The following is an 18392-nucleotide window of genomic DNA, read 5'->3' on the forward strand; positions in this document are numbered from 1 at the left end:
CAAGAAAATAGCCATTGAATATAAATCATTTTTGACACTTAATTTTTTTCAAAAAGAGAATGTATACACTATGCACATTCCTAACATGAGTTGCGTCCTTTATTTTCATGTTTTATTGGGGTAGATATAGTTCACATCCATATCACTTATCAAATTAATTTTATTGTTATATGTTAGAGATGATCATCACAATTTTGCATTACGACTTTTCAACAGGGCCTGTGCAGGTTTGGTGTGAATTACAATTCCATTAAGAGCTCATTGGCTTTTCTCCCACATTACTGCTAAAAAAGACATTCTTTGCTATTTACGCTTAGGGCGGCACAATGACACGTGGTTAGCACTGCTGTTTAATGCTGTTTATTCTTACATGGGATGTTTGTGTTGCTGGCTAGGTCAGTGTTTATTGCCCATCCCTAATTGCCTTGAACTGAATGACAATTTATCTAAAGGCATTTAAGTGTCAGCCGTATTGCTGGAGCAGCACAACCAGGTAAGGATATTAGTGAACCAATAGGGTTTTTCTAGCAATTGACGATAGTTTCATGGTCATCGTTTAGACTTCTAATTGAATTTTACCGAATTCAAATATGAACCCAGCTCCCTAGAGCATTGCATTGGGTCTCTGGCTTACTAGTCCTGTGACAACCTCACTATACAATCACCTCAATTGTCTGTTAATTCCTATTAAATTTATGTTGATATTGGTTTAATTGTTGAAGTAAAAGTTATAAAAAATGAAATCATATCCATTAGTTTTGTTGTTGTGTTGGTCAGTAAATTTGGTTTTGGTTTGTTAGTTTGCATCAAAATTTGCAAACATTTTTTCTTATTTTATATACTTAAAAGCTTAATGAGACCCATGGGCATGCATGTTGTGATACGATTTCTCAAAATCAAACTGTGATTAGAACATAGAACATAGAACATTACAGCGCAGAACAGGCCCTTCGGCCCACGATGTTGCGCCGACCAGTTAAAAAAACAATGACCCTCTAACCTAAACCAATCCCTTTTCATCCATAAACCTATCCACAGATCTCTTAAACGCCCCCAAACTAGGCGCATTTACAACTGCAGCAGGCAGGGCATTCCAATCCCTCACCACCCTCTGGGTAAAGAACCTACCCCTGACATCCGTCCTATAACTACCCCCCCCTTAGTTTAAAGCCATGCCCGCTCGTGCTAGCTTTCTCCATCTGAGGAAAAAGGCTATCACTATCCACCCTATCTAAACCTCTAATCATCTTATATGTTTCAATAAGATCCCCTCTTAGCCGCCTTCTTTCTAACGAAAACAACCCCAAATCCCTCAGTCTCTCCTCATAGGACCTCCCCTCCATACCAGGCAACATCCTGGTAAACCTCCTCTGCACCCTCTCCAAAGCCTCCACATCCTTCCTATAATGTGGGGACCAGAACTGCACACAATACTCCAAGTGTGGCCGCACCAAAGTTGTGTACAGTTGCAACATGACGCTGCGACTCCTAAATTCAATCCCCCTACCAATAAACGCCAAGACACCGTATGCCGCCTTAACAACCTTATCTACTTGATTCCCAACTTTCAGGGATCTATGTACACATACACCTAGATCCCTCTGTTCATCCACACTATTCAGAGTCCTCCCGTTAGCCCTATACTCGACACATCTGTTATTCCTACCAAAGTGAATTACTTCACACTTCTCCGCATTAAACTCCATCCGCCACCTCTCGGCCCAGTTCTGCAACCTGTCTAAGTCTCCCTGCAAACTATGACACCCTTCCTCACAATCTACCACACCTCCGACTTTGGTGTCATCAGCAAATTTACTAATCCACCCAACTATACCCTCATCCAGATCATTAATAAAAATTACAAACAGCAGTGGCCCCAAAACAGATTCCTGAGGCACACCACTCGTAACTGAACTCCATGACGAATATTTACCATCAACCACCACCCTCTGTCTCCTATCTGCTAGCCAATTCCTGATCCAATTTCCTAGATTACCCTTAATCCCATACGTCTGCATTTTCTGCAGAAGCCTACCATGGTGAACCTTATCAAACGCCTTACTAAAATCCATATATACCACGTCAACTGCCTTACCCCCATCCACCTCTTTGGTCACTTTCTCAAAAAACTCAATAAGGTTAGTAAGGCACGACCTACCTGCTACAAAACCATGCTGACTATCTCCAATCAATTCATTACTCTCCAAATAACTATAAATCCTATCCCTCATAATTTTTTCTAAAACCTTGCCCACAACAGAAGTAAGACTCACCGGTCTATAATTCCCGGGGAAGTCTCTGTTCCCCTTCTTAAACAATGGGACAACATTTGCTATCCTCCAATCTTCCGGTACTATACCTGAGACCAACGACGACCTGAAGATCAGAGCCAGAGGCTCTGCAATCACCTCTCTTGCCTCCCAGAGAATCCTAGGGTAAATCCCGTCCGGACCAGGGGACTTATCTATTTTCAAACCCTCAAGAATATCCAGCACATCCCCCTTATCAACTGCAATACTGTCTAGTTTACACCCCTGCAACCCAGTGTTCTCCTCAGCTACATTCATGTCCCCCTGCGTGAACACCGAAGAGAAATATTGGTTCAATGCCTCTCCAATCTCTTCCGGTTCCACACACAACTTCCCCCTGCTGTCTGTAACTGGCCCTAATCTTGCCCTAACCAACCTTCTGTTCTTAACATACCTATAGAACGCCTTAGGATTCTCCTTGATCCTATCAGCTAAAGTCTTCTCATGTCCTCTTTTAGCCCTTCTTAACTCACTCTTCAACTCCCTCCTAGCCAATCTAAAGCTTTCTAGTGCACTACCTGAGCCCTCAAGTCTCATCTGAACATAAGCCTCCTTTTTCTTTTTAACCAACGAATCAACTTTTTTAGTGCACCACGGTTCCCTAGCTCTACCAATTCCTCCTTGCCTGACAGGGACATACCTATCAAGGACTCACAGTAGCTGCTCCTTGAAAAAACTCCACATTTCGGACGTTCCCAGTCCCTGTAGTCTCCTAGTCCAACCTATGCTTCCTAATTCTCTCCTAATAGCCTCATAATTACCCTTCCCCCAGCTAAAACTACTGACCCGAGGTTCATGCCTATCCCTTTCCATCACTAAGGTGAACGTAACCGAATTGTGGTCACTATCACCAAAATGCACACCAACTTCCAAGTCTAGCACCTGGTCTGGCTCATTTCCCAGCACCAAATCCAATATAGCCTCACCTCTAGTTGGCCTATCTACATACTGAGTCAAAAAACCTTCCTGCACGCTTTGTACAAAAACTGACCCCTCTAACGAGCTAGAGCTATAGCAATTCCAATCAATATTAGTAAAGTTATTGATTGATTGATGCAGTTCATTTAATCTTCACTTTGTTATCCAGAGTTGATCAATATTGAGGTTTGTTGCAAGTTGCTGTCTTAAATTCAACCTCACACAAATACATGCTGGTAAAAGGATCATTACTTTCTTGTTTTTTTGATATATTTTAATAGAAGATTATTACCCCTTTTTAGGAACAATGCAACAAACCCTCAAGGATCGGTCCATACAGCATAATCATTTTTCCACAAATAAGTATGGAAAAAGACACACAGTTGGATTGGATTAATCATTGCAAATGGCGCCTCCAAAGAAACAGACAATGAAAGGATGTTTCAGGGATTGGGAGAAAACAGTATAATAGGATAAAGTCATGAGTACATGGCATATTGGTGCATGTTCTTTCCTACAGGACCACCCAGGGAGAATATAGGATATTGACACAAGTATAGAAAAGGCTGGACAACTAAACATTCTTGCAGCACACTTAGGCATGCACCAATGCATATTTCCCCCATACTGGAGGCCCCATTGTTACAAATCAATGTTTTTTCCCAGGATATGTGCTCTGTCTACACGTTTACAGGAGTCTGTCAGATTTTTTGACCCCCAAAATAACAAAAATACAACAACAGAATTATGTGTCACCAATGGTTCTATGAGGGTTTTTCTCACCAGTTGTGAGGACTCGTTGGGTCATACCCACAACCTCTACTCCAAACCACCCCCTCACTGCAGTGGCACAACTCATATTAGCCATGACAAGAGTAAAGGATACCATATAGCATATATTGCCATTATAAACGCAAGGATTATAGAATAAGATAGATAAATATCGCATAACCCTAGTGCCATGCATGCTATCCAGCATGCTCCCCAACAGTTTTAAGCTCTTTAAGTCACTAGGATTGAATTTTGACACAGGACCAGAAGCAATGCCAGCTTTCACTCCTAGCATACCAAGGATATGGTAGGATCAAATCTATGTCTCAGGCCTGGAATAATTGAAGGAATATGTTGAGGGGTGTATTCCATTACAAACAAATGGATGTCCCTGGAATTCAAAGGATAACAGGCGAAAGTTGTCTCAGAGCTCATATACTAGGTCACCCCTTTCTAGTGACAAATAACATCACAAAATCAAAAAAGGAATGTAACGACAAGGGGTAAAGTCCAGGATTAGTGATGAACTGCTGATTATGATTCTTAACACAGAGGTAAAACCCTTAGTAGAATTGTTGAACGGCCATAAGGATGCATCAGGTGTCACCCTGGGTAAAGCAAGGCAAACCGTATTCAGGTAGCTTTCACACATTTTCCAGCTTCACTAAAGTATCTGCAGCCCAAGCTATGAAAAAGCATGCTTTCCGACCGGGGGCAAGGCCTCAGAAACAGATGCTATATGCCCCTTCAGGATTAATATGTTCAGCTTTCGTGTCAAGATTTTAAAAAATCATGGTAGCCAGCTCTGGGGGCTGGGAACTTGTCCTTAGCTCCTTCTAAAAAGCCAGTCACATAGACACTCCTCCAGCCCCAGCTCTCCAGATTGATCAGGATATCTGACATAGCATGAAGCTGAATTTCCAAGGATTGAAAGCAGGCCTCAACTGAAGAAGCTGCATTTTTGACAGTAAAGATTCTTTCCTCTGCTTTATCAAGCTGCTTATCAGCATCCTGCAGTTCAGCAACATTAATGTTGAAATTCTGAGCCAAAAAGCCGAGTTCTTGTCTATAATTTTAATCAGATTGTCAGGCATCATCCACAATGCCTCCAATGTCGCAGGATTGAGAACCTGCTCACCGATCAAATTGTCATGTTGGAGGCTCAGCTCAGCTCAACTCAAGACTGCTTCTTTCAATCAAGGATTCTCCTGACTTTACTCAGCATTTTGTCCCAAAACCTAATCAGAAATCTTCCAGGGACATAGTACAGAGTTTCCATTCCAGGATTAGGTACTTTTGGCTGTGCATCAGGATAAATGAAAGGATTAAAAAATGAGTAATGCCAGACCTCATGGAACACAGCCATGCTCACATCCCATGATCCCCTTAGAACCTTACTTTCAATGCACCTGTTGCAATGTAAGGATAGTCAGTCTTCCAAATTCTGTCACAGAAACTCTAGACCTTGTGATCTGCTTTTAGGAAGAACATGAAATTTCAATAAGCTGTTCAGCCTCAGTTGAGAGCAAATCTATGTCAAACAGACATTGAAAGAGGTTTTGGACCATATTGAACTCTGTCACATCTAATTCGGAAAAAGGACTCAATATATGTCTCTGGGTGGCTGAGATGATTGCTTTGTTACGAATGGATCAGTGTTCAATTTTTTTTTGTTAGACAGAAGCTTGGAAAACTTCATAATGTTCTTCCAAATTGCAAGTTTCTTCATGAAGGCTCTGACACTTAGCAAAGAATGTTTTTGTTCTTCCTTATATATTTGCAACCAGTTTATTTTGTTTCCCAAATATATCTGACGTTACAGAAAATCAGCAAATTCTGTTCTTTTCCTTTTGCAGTTCATTGCAAATGCAAGCAGCTGATACATCAGTTCAAAAAACTTTTGCAGTACTCATCCTCTTGGTAGCCAGTAGACCTCAGTATGAAATAACAGTTCATCATTTTCAGACGCAGTGTCTTCTAACAGTTTTGCAGATGTGCAAAATTTAATTGGGTGAGATTTAATGTATTTTATGTATCCATAAACAAGAGAACTAGTACAGATACAAATATATTAAAGTATTTAGGAAGAATAATATCTGCAGCTGGAAGATGCAGCAAAGAAATAAGAACAAAGATAGCAATGGGAAAGGACAGATTTGATAAGAAAGAGAGTCACTGATGAGAAAGTTGAATAAAACAACTCAAACAAGAATTGAATTATTGATTTATTAATTGATTTACTATTGTCACATGTTTTGGGATACAGTGAAAAGTATTGTTTCTTGCAAGCTGTTACAGACAAAACATACTGTTCATAGAAAACATAGAGGAGAAGGAAAGGATAGGGTGTAGAATATTGTGCTGCAGTTACTGGTAGAGTGAAGAGAAAGATCAACTTAATGTGTGAAAGGACCCTTCAAAAGTCTTGAGTTGGTTGGTACATGTTTTCACATTTCTGTATCTTTTTCCTAATGGAACAAGGTGGAAGAGAGTTTGTCTGGGGTGCATGAAGTCCTGGATTATGCTGGCTGCTTTCCCGAGACAGCAAAAAGTGTAGATGAAGTCAATGGACAGGAAGCTGGTTTGTGTGATAGACTGGGCTAGGTTCACAACACTTTATAATTTCTTGTGGTCTTGGTCAGAGCAGGAATTATACCAAGCTGTGATGCAACCGGAAAGGATGCTTTCTATGATGCATCTGTTGAAATTGTAGTACATATGCGGAATTTTCTTAGCCTCCTGAGAAAGTAGAGGTGTCAGTGAGCTTTCTTATTTAGAGGGTCCACATGGAGGGACCAGGGACAGGTATCATCATTGCAGTGGGTCACATCATTGTTTGAGATTCGACCCACTACACTGGCGTCATGAGCAAATATAAAAATGGCTTGTGAAGAGCTTATTTTTGAAAGTTGTTTTGTATCGATGTGAGACTTGGACCTTACAGAAAAGGAGACCAACTTGCTAAATGACTTTTCAATGTGGGTTTGGAGGAGAATGAAATGGATCTGCTGGGCAAACCTGTAACAGATAATGAAATTCTGAGGAGAGTGATCAAACAAAAATAAAAATTCTGATCCTAATTAGGAAAAGATAGAGTGTGTGTACCACATTCATCTTAAAAGGGAGTCATTTGATAAGAGATGTTACACCGAGGGACCATTTCAAGCAAAAGGAAGAGACAGGAAGGAAGAGAATATAATTTAAAATTGAAGCAAGTTGTTAGTAAATAAGAAGGATGGCGCAAGATTGAAATGGAAAGACTGCTATGAACTAAGGTTCTGCCTTTGGGCAGAGCACACATGATTATGAATTGATGTGACCCACTGCAACTCTGCTCAGTTCTTTTAGTTGCTCGTTGTTCCTTGTGAATCATGCAGTGAATCCAAATTGCAGGCAGAGCAACTTGGTTCTCAAAGGCATACAGATTTGTGCTGTGCCATAGATAGAACAGAATCAGTACACAATCCAACAAGGTGATGCAAATTGTGCGGAGGGTGTGGAGAGTCTGCAGAAGGATCTGGATAGGCTGGGCGAATGGGCCAGGAAATGGCAAATGGAATTTAATGTTGGCAAGTGTGAGGTGGTCCACTTTGGTAGGAAGAATGGTAGGAAGGACTATTACTTACGTGGCGAAAAACTGCAGCAGGCGACGGTGCAGAGGGACCTCGGGGTCCTTGTGCATGAGTCGCAAAAACCCAGCCTGCAGGTGCAGCAGGTGGTCAGGAAGGCGAATGGGATGCTGGCCTTCATAGCGAGGGGGATTGAATATAAAAGTAGGGAGGTCTTGCTGCAGCTGTATAGGGCATTGGTGAGGCTGCAGCTGGAGTAGTGTGTGCAGTTTTGGGTGCCGCACCTGCGCAAGGATATTTTGGCCTTGGAGGGAGTGCAGAGGAGGTTTACTAAGCTGATACCGGAGTTGAGGGGGTTGAGCTATGAGGAGAGGCTGAATAAACTAGGCTTGTACTCGTTAGAGTTTAGAAGAATGAGGGGAGATCTCATTGAGACGTATAAGATGATGAATGGGATGGATAGGATAGAGGTGGAGAGACTCTTCCCGCTCAAAAAAGACAGTAGGACTAGGGGGCACAGCCTCAAGATAAAGGGGGGGCGGTTTAGAACGGAGTTGAGGAGGAACTTCTTCACTCAAAGGGTGGTGAATCTCTGGAATTCTCTGCCCGTTGAAGTGGTGGAGGCTGCCTCGCTAAATATTTTTAAGAAGCGGGTTGATGGGTTTTTGATAAGAGAGGGGATTAAGGGTTATGGGGAGAGGGCGGGAAAGTGGAACTGAGCCACGACAGATCAGCCATGATCTTATTGAATGGCGGGGCAGGCTCGAAGGGCCAGATGGCCTACTCCTGCTCCTATTTCTTATGTTCTTGGATCCCTTTTTTGTCCTCCATGTACCCTGCAAAACATTGAATATTCCATATGCCATTTCATGTTCAGGAAGCAAAAGACAGAACAAAATGTCTTCAAGAATATTATTCTCCCAGATGTAGCATTCAAAAGCCAATATGTAGGCATCGCATTCCTCAGTGTTCACAACAATTTGAAGAGCAAAAGCAGGTGTGCATTTTAGGTACTCCACCTGTGTCGTTCTCTGATAGCTGTCAGTGCCCCAATTTTTTGCTTCATGGTGTTGTTTGAGAGGGTAAGCTTGTCTGTGGCTCCCCACACCTTCAAATACCTGCTACAATTGATAAGGTTAAAATAAAATTTCCAAAATCTTGTGAGGATTCTTTGCCTGTGCAAATCAGACAGCTCACCTCAAGGAATTCTCTTTCAGCTTGTTTGGTGATGTTTAAGGTCCTCTCAAACTGAATGTATTGCTGCACAAGCTCCTCATTTGAAGGCTGAAAAATTGATTATGATTTACCAACTTATTCCTCTGTTTGCAAGTGTTAATTAAGTTAATTTGTCTTAATATGTTTACTGGAAAACATGCTGGGACAAATTACACCTTTTGGCTTCAGTTTTGGCAAAAAATACATTAAACATATATTCCAGGAAAGAATCATTTCATCTATGAATACTTGTTTATAATTTACAATGGAATCAGATGACTCACTGCTGGAGCAAAACGGTCTCTGCAAAATGATTTGTCTGTGGTGTTGAAGCAATTATCACAATGGCTCTCACTTACACAAGTTGTATAGGCATGGCTTTTGATGGATATTTATTTGATTGCAGACAAAACCAAAAAAGAACTGCAGTCAAATGGTAACAGCCAGCATTAACAAATATGGTTGGGGCTTGATTCTAGTTCTCAATGTAGTATCTATGATGTCATCTCTTGTGCTTTGCCTTTTCCTTAGGTATTTTGAAAGCCATATGAGATTGATATGATTTTTTTTCTCGTGCCCCTATTCACTATTTCTGCAATCCTAATTGAGGTTGTGATTCACATTTGGCTAGAAAGACCAAACATTCCCTTTGAACTGTTCATTTTTAGGGGTTCATACTGACTAGAGTTGATGAGGATGGATTCCCAATGTAACATGGATGATTTTTATTGTCCTATTGTAGCCTGCTTGACATTTGCCTCAGTTGCTACTAACAGTGTTTTGGGGATGGATCCCATTTACATTGTATAACTAACTTGATGTGCTTTCTGAGGGTAATCTGTACAGCAAATTTAAAAATTCTTTCTCTGAACATGGGTGCCACTGATGATTGGCATTAAGAGCATAAATAGGTAAACTTTTGAGAAGTGGTGGTGGGCTGTTTTCTTGAAAGGCTGTACGCATGCAGTTTGATACAACTGAGTAGCTTGATAGGAAAGATAAGCTTCAAATCACGCTAGTGTGAGACTAGATTCATCTAGGCCAGATCAGGGAAGGGCAATAATGGACCAGTTGAATTTTTACAACAATCTGATAGCTTTATGATCTTACAGCTTTACAGATAATGGTTTTTTGTTTCCAGGTGTTTTAGACTGAACTAAATTCACAAAAGGCTATGGTTTGATTAGTCCAGGCCTCTGGCCACTTATTCATAGTGAGCTCTCTGGAAAATGCCATGAGATAAAAAGGATATCCAGGTTTATCCAAAGGGGAAGATAATTCAGGGAAAGCCGACAGTCAGATCATGAGATTCCATATTTTTTCTCGGTACAGAGAATACTCACAGCCTGTAACACTTCTTCTCCCTTCCTCATCCACGCTTTTGTCTATTGCTCACTTGGTTAGCTTCCCATCATCCACCTTCCATTAAATCTCAGCTTCAGATTTACACTCTCCTCCTTGAAATCTTTACACGGCCTTCCCTTTATCCTCACAATCTTTAGACATCTTTAAATTATGAATGAGTTTGGGATATATTTGTAGAAAATATTCCACCTGTGTGAGAATCCAAAGCCAGCGACCATAAATATAGCTAATAAATTCAAAAGAAACTTAACCCATAGAGTGGTTAGAATGCCAAACTTGTTGCCGTAGAATGAGGAATTTACAATCAGAGAATTGTTATGGCACAGAAGGAGCCTTTTAGTCCATTGAGTTTACACCATCTGTCCAGATAAGCATTATGGCTGAGTGCCATTCCCCTGCCTTTTCCCATTCTCCTGCATATTGTCTCTATTCAAATTATAATTTAATGCCCTCTTGAATGCCTCAATTGAACCTGTCTCGACTACACTTCCAGACCCAAACAACTCGTGAAAAAGCTTCTTCTCTCACTATATTTGCTTCTTTTGCAAATTTCCTTAAATTTGAGCCCTCTTGTTCTAATACAAGGATCAGTTTCTTTCTGTCCTGTCCTCATGATTTTGGACACCTCTATCAAACCTCCTCTCAGCTGTCTTTGTTTCCAAGAAGAACAGTCCCAACCTCTCCAATCTATCCTCATAACTGAAGTTTCTCATCCCTGGAACCATTCTTATAAACCTCTTTGGCACTCTGTTTTGTGCATACTCATCTTTCCTATAATGTGACACCCAGAATTGTATACAGTATTCCAATTGAGGTCCAACTAGTGTTTTGTAATATATTCTGCTTAATCTCTGTGCTTTTTCACTCAACTGTCCCCATTGATAAAGCCCAGAAAACTGTGAATGGAATCCTATGGCTATTCACACTGGCAAGATTTTCTAGTCCCACTGTAGTGAGGGGAGATTTGGCTAACTGCCAAATTTTGCATCCTTGTTGCAGGACAGCAGGGTGTGAATGGTCAGTAAGTTGGCACCCTTTATGTTTTATTAACTGCACTCTCCACCTGTCCTGCCACCTTCGAAAGTCTATGCACACATACATAGACCCAGATGCTCCTTAATCTCTTTTAGAATTTTACCCCTTGCTTTATATTATCTCTCCATGTTCTTCCTACCAAAATGCGCCACCTCAGACTTATCCATTATTAAACTTGATCTGTCACCTATCTGCTCATTCCACCAACTTGTCCTTTTGAAGTTTTATACTGTCCTCTTCACTGTTTTCAATACTTTCCAGTTTTAGTTTTGTATCGTCTGCAACCTTTGTAACTGTCCTTTAGATCTAGATTAGGGGTCTCCAAACTACGGCCCGCAGGCCACATCCGGCCCGCAGCAACTAAATTTTATTCATTCACTTATAAGACTAATTTCTTTTCTTTGACCAGCGAAAATGTGTAAAATATACATTGTGGCCCTCTGAAAAGTTTGGAGATCGCTGATCTAGATCATTAAGCATGGGGTCCCAAAACTGACTCCTGGTGAACACCAGTACAAACTTTCCTCCAGTCCGAAAAATATCCACTGACCATTATTCTCTGCTTCCTATTATTCAACCACTTTTGTATCCATTTTGTTATTGTCTTGTTTAGTCCATGAACTATTACTTTTCTCACAACTCTTGTCTGACACTGTATCAAAAGCCTTCTGAAAATCAAGTACACCACATCAATAGCATTAACCTCATTGACCCTTTCTACTACCTCCTCAAAATACTCCACAAAGTTAGTTAGACACGATTTCCCCTTTAGAAGTCCGTGAAGTAAGGTGTGTTCTTCTGAGAGTGGAATTTGACTTCCACTCGTGTGGAAGTCAGTTCCAATGAGACCAATTGGCTCAGTGTGACAAGCATCTGGGAGGATATGAGAGGCAATCCACAAAAGTTATATTGGGTGGCAACTATCACTTGGCTTCAGAATGTGGTGTGTCTGACTACAATTGGCCTGTTGGATGACATGGACTGTGTACTCACTGAGAACATTAGAGTATAAGATGCCTTTTTAACTGGTGCTATCCTCACAAATCTGTGTACATCTGTAAAGATGTAGATGGAATGACGGATAAGTGTATTATGGTCAATCTTATCATGTTCAGTAAATATTTTATTCTTTGATATTTGTTCAAAGCAAATGTTTCTGTGTACTTCAGATACTACAGTTTTAAAAGTTTTTTTACAGAAAAGCTTACACTCTTCAGCTTGAAAGAATCTACTGAATCCTGAATTCTGCTTTTAAAAATGAATTTTCAAGAATGTCTGGCTAAAGAGTAGAGTGGTTTGAATTTAAAAGCTTGCATGTGCTTCATTGTTGGTATCATATAAGTTGTGCAAGAAAATAATTCCTAAATAACACAGAAAAAAAATTCTAGCCTATCTATGTTCCTTTCTAGTAGAAGATTATCAAATGGGAAGAAGGATAGTGATCAAAATGCAAAAGTAATGTATATATATTTAAAAAGGAAACTCATCACAGGGTTGAGAAAAGGATTAATTTTGCTCATTCTTGAACTGTTGCCTGAATTATTTAAAGCTCTTGATTATGGTTGCTATCTGTTTAACATTCAACAAGAGATTTAACACCACCTAACATTTTCAAGCTTATCTCGTGCTTTATTTTCTACTGCACAAAACCATACAATAGAAATTAGTCACTGGTGTGGATTATTGCCAAAAGCTTTCATTTAAAAAAGGAATTATTTTAGTAATTTTATTTTTAGGTTTAGTGAACAAGCAATAACATAGCAGATGGAATATAGTGTGGATAAGCGTGACGTTATCCAAATTGGTAAGAGGAATGGGGGTGCAGAGTTTTTCTTAAATGGTGAAAGATTGGCAAGTATTGATGTGCAAAGGAACCTTGGTGTCCGTGTTCATAAGTTACTGAAAGCAAACATGCAGGTACAGCAATCAATTAGGAACACAAATGATATATTGATCTTTATTGCAAGAGGATTTGAGTACAGGAGTAAAGATGTCTTGCTTCAATTGTTTAGAACCTTGGTTAGGCTACACCCAGACTGTTGCATACAGTTTTTGTCTCCTTATCCAAGGAAGGATTTACCCAACATTGAGGGAGTTTCACCATAATAATCCATTGGATGGCAGGACTATCCTGTGAGGAGAAATCGAGGAGGTTGGGCTTGTAGTCTCTTGCTTTTAGAAGAATGAAGCAACATCACATTATAACTTCATAAGGAGCTAGACAGGCAGATGTCAAAAGAATATTTCCTCTGGCTGGGGCTGTAGAACAAGGGGATTGAGTCTCACAATAAGGGGCAAGCCATTTTGGACTGAGATGAGGTTGAATTTCTTCATTTAGAACATGGCAGAGCTTTGGAATTCTGTACTTCAGAGGGCTGTGAAACTTGGGCATAGAGTACAGAGATCAATATATTTCTCGTGCTAATGTCATCAAGGGATATGTGGATAGCAGGGTGTTGAGGTAGATCGTCAGTCATGATTGCATTGAATGGTGGAGTGGGCTGAAGGGGCTGGATGGCCTACTTCTGCTTCTGTGTTCCAATTAATGTAAAAGGTAGTTACCTTGTCTGTTGTAACTGGCAGTTTAGATTAGCATCTTTCCTTTCTGAAACTAATTAGAACTTTTTAAAAACCTTTGTTTTGTAAATGTCAGTTTAATTTATTTTGCAGTTTCATAACTCAAGATTAGCCACTAGTCTCAGTGACAAAAGATGTCAGCATTTGGGAAAATGCTTTTCTTATGTGACAATAAAATCCCAGTTTTGGGGATGAAATATGCCTGGCTACCTCCATAACAAAACCTACTTATTTTCCTCAGCATTATTTTCATCAGGCACAAGATGGCAGTGTGTACTTTCAGTTCCAAATTTTTCAGTGACCGCTAAATACAAACTGGATTGGTTTGAAAAGTCTGTGGCTTATTACTGTTTGCTATTTGCTTTGTCAAAATGTGTTTAACTACTTTCTGCTTTTTTTAAAAAGCCAGATAGAGAGTTAAAAATGAAAACAGAAATTGTGAAAATACTCAGCAGATTAGGTAGCGACTATGGAGAAAGAAACAAACTTCTAAAGGAAACTCGTTGACTTGAAATGTTAAGTCTGTTGCTGTCTGCACAGATGCTGCTTGGTCAGCACAGTATTTCTACCATTTTCTGTGTTTATTTCAGATTTCCAGAATCTGCATTATCTTGCTTTCATATTAGGAAATTAAAAATTCATCATTGCTGCAGAAATTGTGGGCATTGGGTGGATAGCTAAAAACATTGTGTTGAGATTTGTATGTGCTGTATGGCACTTTGATGAACAGGAGGAAACCCTTGTCTTCAGGAAAGGGAGAGTTAATGACTTGGCAAGTGGAGGAAAACAATTGTATAGATATTAGCTCTGTATCTATAAATGCAGTTATCAGCTTCTCAAATAGATAAATTATTTATTGCAAGCATTCTGTTTTGATTGATGAAGCAAACCAGTATTGCCAGTGCAAACTCCAGGAGGTATTTTTCTGTTTGGCAAGAAACCTCCATTTCTTTGTTCATTTTTTTGTATGCATTTTAAAAAAACCTCAGTGCTTAATTTTTTTTCTTTTTTTTATTGAATATGCATCACACTATCAAAGTATTCTGATTTGTTATTTGCAGTTTATAGAAAAAGGGGGCAATCTTATGAAAAATATTTGAAGTGCCAAGTGAGTGTGAAAACGGGAGAGAATTGCACCCACTTTATATGCAAACTCCCAGATGCTGTCTTAGAAGAAAAAAGAGGGACAAAATGTGATTCTCGTCAGTAGGGAAAGTGGGCAGAGCCAATTTTTGCTGGGAAGTCAGCTGCTGAATTGTAGGGATGCCTCTGCGCATGTGCCCTGATCTCCCACTGCATCGTGTGCAAAGAGATCTGTTACTGCCCCCCGCCCCCTGCTGGCCCCACCGATACCCCCACCCACCCCCGTTCCCGGACATGAGGTTGATTTCAGCAGCAGTATCGTCACGAGAAACAAGGAATGGGCAGGAACCCAATTTTTCACCTCTCTTGTGACCTTAACTGTTCGCCACACTGATTGACTGGCGAGATGAATCACTAAGATCGCCCACAAAACATTTTTAAGAAATCACTTCTGTTTTAGGAAAATTGTTTTTTGTTTTTGTGAATTTTCTCTCTGTTTTACTAATTGTTTTACTAATTTTACCATGGCTTTAAACTAAGGGGGGGTAGTTATAGGACAGATGTCAGGGGTAGGTTCTTTACCCAGAGGGTGGTGAGGGATTGGAATGCCCTGCCTGCTGCAGTTGTAAATGCGCCTAGTTTGGGGGCGTTTAAGAGGTCTGTGGACAGGTTTATGGACGAAAAGGGATTGGTTTAGGTTAGTGGGTCATTGTTGTTGTTTTTTTTTAACTGGTCGGCGCAACATCGTGGGCCGAAGGGCCTGTTCTGCGCTGTAATGTTCTATGTTCTATGTTCTAATTGGCATTGTGTAAATGTAGCCTTTTTAAAAAAGGATTTTTGCTTAGGATTATTTTACCAAATGAAATCTTTATCCACAGTTTACAAAATACTAGTGATTAGGTTATTACATATTGGAGCTTTTATTTCTCATCACACTGTACCCTCTATTTATTAAAATTGGCAGTAGCACACATCTGCTTAATGAAAAGGTCAATTAAAGGAAACAATTGTTCAAGCTTTTTTAAAAATCCCTCCCCCCAACCCTCCTGCTTCATTGTACTGTGTTCACTTGAGGGAAGATTGTTTAAAGGAAACAGTTCAACAGAGATATGTTCTGTGCACCTTTTGATTAATATCTTCGGTTTATTCCATGTTTACGCAAGAAATACACTGCAGAAACAGCTACTCTTTTCTGTAGAACTGAAAAGGTCATGTGGAATATGACAGTTGAAGTTTCATTATGTTGCCTTGTCCTGTAGAATTCTTTGTCAGACCACATTGTCTTATAATAAACAGAAGTTCAGAGATATAGCTAGCCATTACTTGCTGCACTAGTACTCCAGCACTATTCCATTTGAACTTGTGCTGTCAAGAACAGTGAAAATTATGGTGGTGAGGTGCCTGTCTTTGCTACTGTTGCACCTGTTTGTACCTCATTGGTATGCGACACAATGTACAAAGTACATGTATTTTAAAAGAAATGTAAAAAACTTTGTACCATATATTGTAGTTTGTAATCAAGTTAGGAATTTGCACTGACTTGTTTTCATCCTTTTATTAGCTGATGTTTGGAATCAGGAGTTTGACCCTATTATGGTGATTCTAAGAACAGTATATCGCAGAGATGTCCAGTCTGCAATGGACAGATATATGGGATTGTAAGTATCTTTTAAATTTGCTTGTATAGTCAGGACTATTTGAAACTTTTGATAAACTGAGCCAGCCAGTTTCACTCTTTTGTTGCAATGTTTTTTCTCTGGTTGAAAATGTTCATTTTTTTTGTTTAACAAGCTAATATTTCCAGTTTTGTATCAAAGCTATACTTGTATACTTTATGAAAAGTTTTCTGTGCATACTGAAGAGATGCTGCTGCATGACATAGTTAGAATATTGATATCAATATTTAGAGCAGTCTGGACTTATGATAATATGAAGTAATGTTGCTTTTAACTCATTGTCTCAAATTGCACTGATCATGACCATTGCTAGTGATGGAGATATATATAGTTCATTCTAATCTGTCCATGTGTATCACGAAATTTTCTCTTTAGACATAACTCAAGTTTCAAAGAATAAATTATGTAAGTGTAGATTAAGCTCACAGTAGTTATGTTTGCAGTGATTATGATTAAGGGTCAGGTTTTTAGTGGCAAAATTGCAGTGTTGAATGCTATACTTTTCTAATTGCTTCTAGTGGCCACCACTAATTGGCTGTGCTCATATTCCAGAATAGAGGAGCACAGCTTCCCATTTGTACTGCTGTACTGCACAGCACTTTTAATAGCCCTTTGCTCAGCTGCTTTTCCTTTACTCTTGACTTTACCTTTTTTTAAAGAAGTTTTACAGGTCACCCTTGATTTAATCCCAGACTGGTGCTTTGAGCAGTGTCCTGCTGTGTAAAGTTTTACTGCGTAGTTGTATTGAATAACTGTGCATCAGTGATTGCAAGCTTAAACAACTGATAGCTGAACTTTAGTAGTATAAAACGCCTGGACGATCAACTTGGAGCATAATTATTAAATCAACAATTGTATGTTAACTATTAAAATTGCCATCCAGAATTTCTTAGTTATTTGATAACGCTGCTCATTGATCCTTGCTAAATTTCTTAGCAGCATTTGGTGAAGCTGAAATAAAAACAAAAAAATGCTGGAAATATACAGCAGCTCAGCCAGTTGGCACCCATAAAGAGTTGAGACAGATTATGCATTTTTGGGTGTATTCTCTTAGAACAAAATTATATCTGACAGAGCTTATTCCCTTGCAGAAGAACAACATGCCTGAATTGTTGACATCAAATTAAATAAAATGGCTCTAGCAACTGTTGCTTCCTGTCTCCCCCAACAAGATTTGGCACAATTGCAAATTTATTGAAAGTTTTAACTTCTTTTGCATGGCCTCCCCAAAGCACAGATAAATTAATTTCCCTGGACAGCCAAAGAATGGTCATTGTATGGAAATTTTGTCCCTCAAAATTCAGAATCAAAGCAAGAGTCAAGAATGTACCACTTAATCCTCATTAACTTTGGAAACTTCTGATCAATTTGAATCTTGGTTATTTTGAAGAAATTGTTAATAGAGTATGTTGGAAATTAATTGCTTTGTGAAAATGTACCAGAATTTATTTGTACGACTTTCCCAATTTGGTCTCTGATCAGCATCCCTGGTATTCACGTAGACATTTTTTCATAGCATGGGCACTTTCTTCACAGTGGAAGCCAAACCAGCAATGCCAATGTGCAATTGACTGATTGACTTTGAGGACCCCACCATGAATTCACTTGCGAGACCAAATTCTTATCTACTGAGGGAAGTCCAAGCTATAGGCAATGCTGGGTAATTTCTCCATAAGTATTGAATCAATACTATTACAAGTGGATACCTCATATCCACTAGTCCTTTTTCAGGCCTTCGTATTGATATTGCAAAGATTACTGCTAAACCTCATTGTCATGCCAAGGAAGTTTTCAACTGTGCAGTTCTGAAACATGCAGGTTTAAAATTCCAGGATTCAGGATTGTCAGAGACTGTTATGCGTTGGGATCCCTGC

At 39.6% G+C, this 18392-nt stretch overlaps 1 protein-coding gene across 4 annotated transcripts in view; it reads left to right on the forward strand.

Moving 5' to 3' along the window:
• Positions 1 to 18392, forward strand: part of ubr3 (ubiquitin protein ligase E3 component n-recognin 3) — a 333307-nt gene that overhangs the window by 115251 nt on the left and 199664 nt on the right. For all 4 annotated transcript variants that reach the window (XM_080199025.1, XM_080199026.1, XM_080199027.1 and 1 more), the window contains exon 19: positions 16404 to 16500. In XM_080199025.1, coding sequence (XP_080055151.1) covers positions 16404 to 16500 — 97 coding nt within the window. The remainder of the gene's footprint in view (positions 1 to 16403; positions 16501 to 18392) is intronic.

The sequence above is a fragment of the Carcharhinus amblyrhynchos genome, chromosome 11 (genome assembly GCF_965287045.1).
Source record: "Carcharhinus amblyrhynchos chromosome 11, sCarAmb.v2.hapA, whole genome shotgun sequence".
In the NCBI taxonomy this organism is placed as follows: Eukaryota; Metazoa; Chordata; class Chondrichthyes; order Carcharhiniformes; family Carcharhinidae; genus Carcharhinus; species Carcharhinus amblyrhynchos.